This window comes from Austrofundulus limnaeus, unplaced genomic scaffold (assembly GCF_001266775.1).
Source record: "Austrofundulus limnaeus strain Quisiro unplaced genomic scaffold, Austrofundulus_limnaeus-1.0 Scaffold0, whole genome shotgun sequence".
NCBI classification, from domain to species: domain Eukaryota; kingdom Metazoa; phylum Chordata; class Actinopteri; order Cyprinodontiformes; family Rivulidae; genus Austrofundulus; species Austrofundulus limnaeus.
Genome location: NW_013952402.1, coordinates 903,662 through 905,906, shown reverse-complemented (window position 1 = coordinate 905,906; position 2,245 = coordinate 903,662). Strand labels below are relative to the sequence as shown.

The window sequence follows — 2,245 nt, the reverse complement described above, 5'->3', positions numbered from 1 at the left end:
TTTTCCCTGTGAGCTGGCAAAGTTTTAGTTTCTTTCCAGCTGTGAAATCTCAGTATTCAAAAACTATTTGAGGTTTCCTCTTTATGACATGAAAATTTCCTTATTTAATTACATAAAATAAGGATTCAGACCAAATATAATATGTATCATAGTAACCAACAAAACAAACCAAGTCACGTCTCTGAATCTGCTTATGATTTCAGAATGATCCAGGTATCAAAATGTAGCTTTTAAAGTCAGAAACACAAATGTGTATAAGCAAAAACAACAGCTCAAACAGCAGCCTGACCTGGCTGTGATCCGATCAAATAAGAAGGTAAATGATTAACAGTGCATGAAGGGTGTAGACGTGACAGTTTCACATCCATATGGGACACTTTTCAGTTCTTAAAGTATTTTCCTAACATGTCAGCCGCCTTAAAAACCCACACCAGGTGGAGATTGTGGAGCAGAAACACCATGAAATTGAAAAGTATGTATTATAATAAGGGTCAGTTTTCACAGACAGAAGCTAATTTTTTTCACATCATTGTGACGTCCTCCCAACTACAGTCCTGGATAAAACTAAGGTCCCCAAAGCTATTCTCTCATACTCTTATGAAAACAAAAGCAGATATTTATGTTGAGAAAAAAAAGGTAACTCTACAAAGTGTAATATATATATTGTCTATAAACTACAAACAATAGTGTACATTTACACAATGTCCAGAATTTAAAGTAAATAATCAGATTTTTCCTGTTAAACCGAATCCTGCCTCAGAGTTAAAGAAAAAGTCTCTTATAACAAGCAAATGACAAGGACACAAGCCAAGACCCTGAATGAACCATCTGTAGTACTGCCAAGTGACCAGTAGGGGGCGGCAACAAAAAAAGATGGGCGTGACGCTTACGTCATTTGCACGGCATCCTGCAAACGGGAGGAGAAAAAGAAGCCAAGCTATGAAACCCAGCACCACAACAGAAAAATGAGCTCTGCTACCGTGCATGGAAATGATTAAAAGTCTGATGTGAAATCTAGTCTGTCTGGAACAGAAATATTCATAATCACAAAAAAAAGGCATGCAAGAATTATTTTAGGAAGGGGGGGAGGAAATCTTAGAAATGTCTGCAATTCATAAAAAATAAAATAAAGAGAGAAAACAGTGAACACAAGCACCCACGGCACTGAAACGCACAGATGAGCGTATTAAGAATTGCACAAGAATATTTACTCGACCTTTCATCCCCTGCAAGCTCAGAGTCTGTCATGTTTTTGTCAAGAACAGGGGCTGGGGGACTGGAAACCAGGCTCACAGAAGCCATTGGAAACACGGATCTGCCTCCCTTTCTCCCCGGTACAAGGAGTGAATTTAACACAAGTCACCCAAGGAGGCGTTGGTTTGTGAGAGACGATGGAAGATTTCAGACTGGAAAAGACTCACGGTGTTACATGTCTCGACAGAAGAGACAGTAAACAAGACATTCTCCTCTTTCATATCAATGGCGTTTTAACCCTGTGAGCACAGCTCGACACCCCGCTTTGCTAGTGTCCCGTCGGTTGACAGCTGCCATGGTGAGACAGAGGAGGCGGAGGGAGAAACAGACAGAAATGTAACCATGTTCGCTGGTTTCAGCATCTTCATAGGCTTTCTCAACGGGCACATCACAAAATGGCTTCTGAGTTTTATGCTGCACATTCCTCGACTGTGTCCGCGCCCCTTATATATAGTCTTCGCTGGATCTATCTAACCTAAAACAGCGAACCCCGGTCAGCGATTGGTCAAAAATCATACGAGTAAAAAACGCCGCGATGTGATTGGTTCAAAGCGATGTCAATCATTTTTTTTCCCAAAGCGACGAGGACGAGGCGCAAATATACCAAATATTGCTCAGCTCGTCAGTGTTGTGTGTGTGCATTGTGCAATAATAGAGTAATGTTGTTTTTATCGAACTCAGCTAGATATAGCACACTATTATTAACCGCTTTGTTAGCATCATGCTAGCTAACGGGAAACACCAAGAACATCTCGACTCGTGCACAACTACATTTCACATAAATAATGTACATATCACGCGCCTGCGTAGTTCTGTTACAGACCAGCAGGCGTCGCTGCGAGACTGAAAATTCAGAGTGTGTTTGTATGGCAAGCAAATTTATCAAATAATAGTCACAGAGGCTCCACAAAGATATCCAAAATTATCTATCTCCAGTCTAAATAGGAATTTAATCGAGCTAGAATGGCATTCATCTTGATGAGAAATGTTT

The 2,245-nt window shown here is 40.4% G+C and overlaps 1 protein-coding gene across 1 annotated transcript in view; it reads right to left on the bottom strand.

Moving 5' to 3' along the window:
* zc3h6 (zinc finger CCCH-type containing 6) overlaps positions 1–1,742 on the bottom strand; it is a gene marked incomplete in the record, with an annotated part of 11,811 nt that extends 10,069 nt beyond the window's left edge. Inside the window, 1 exon segment of the mRNA XM_014005193.1 lies at positions 1,217–1,742. Within this exon segment, the coding sequence (XP_013860647.1) occupies positions 1,217–1,302 (86 nt within the window).
* Positions 1,743–2,245: the final 503 nt, after the last annotated feature.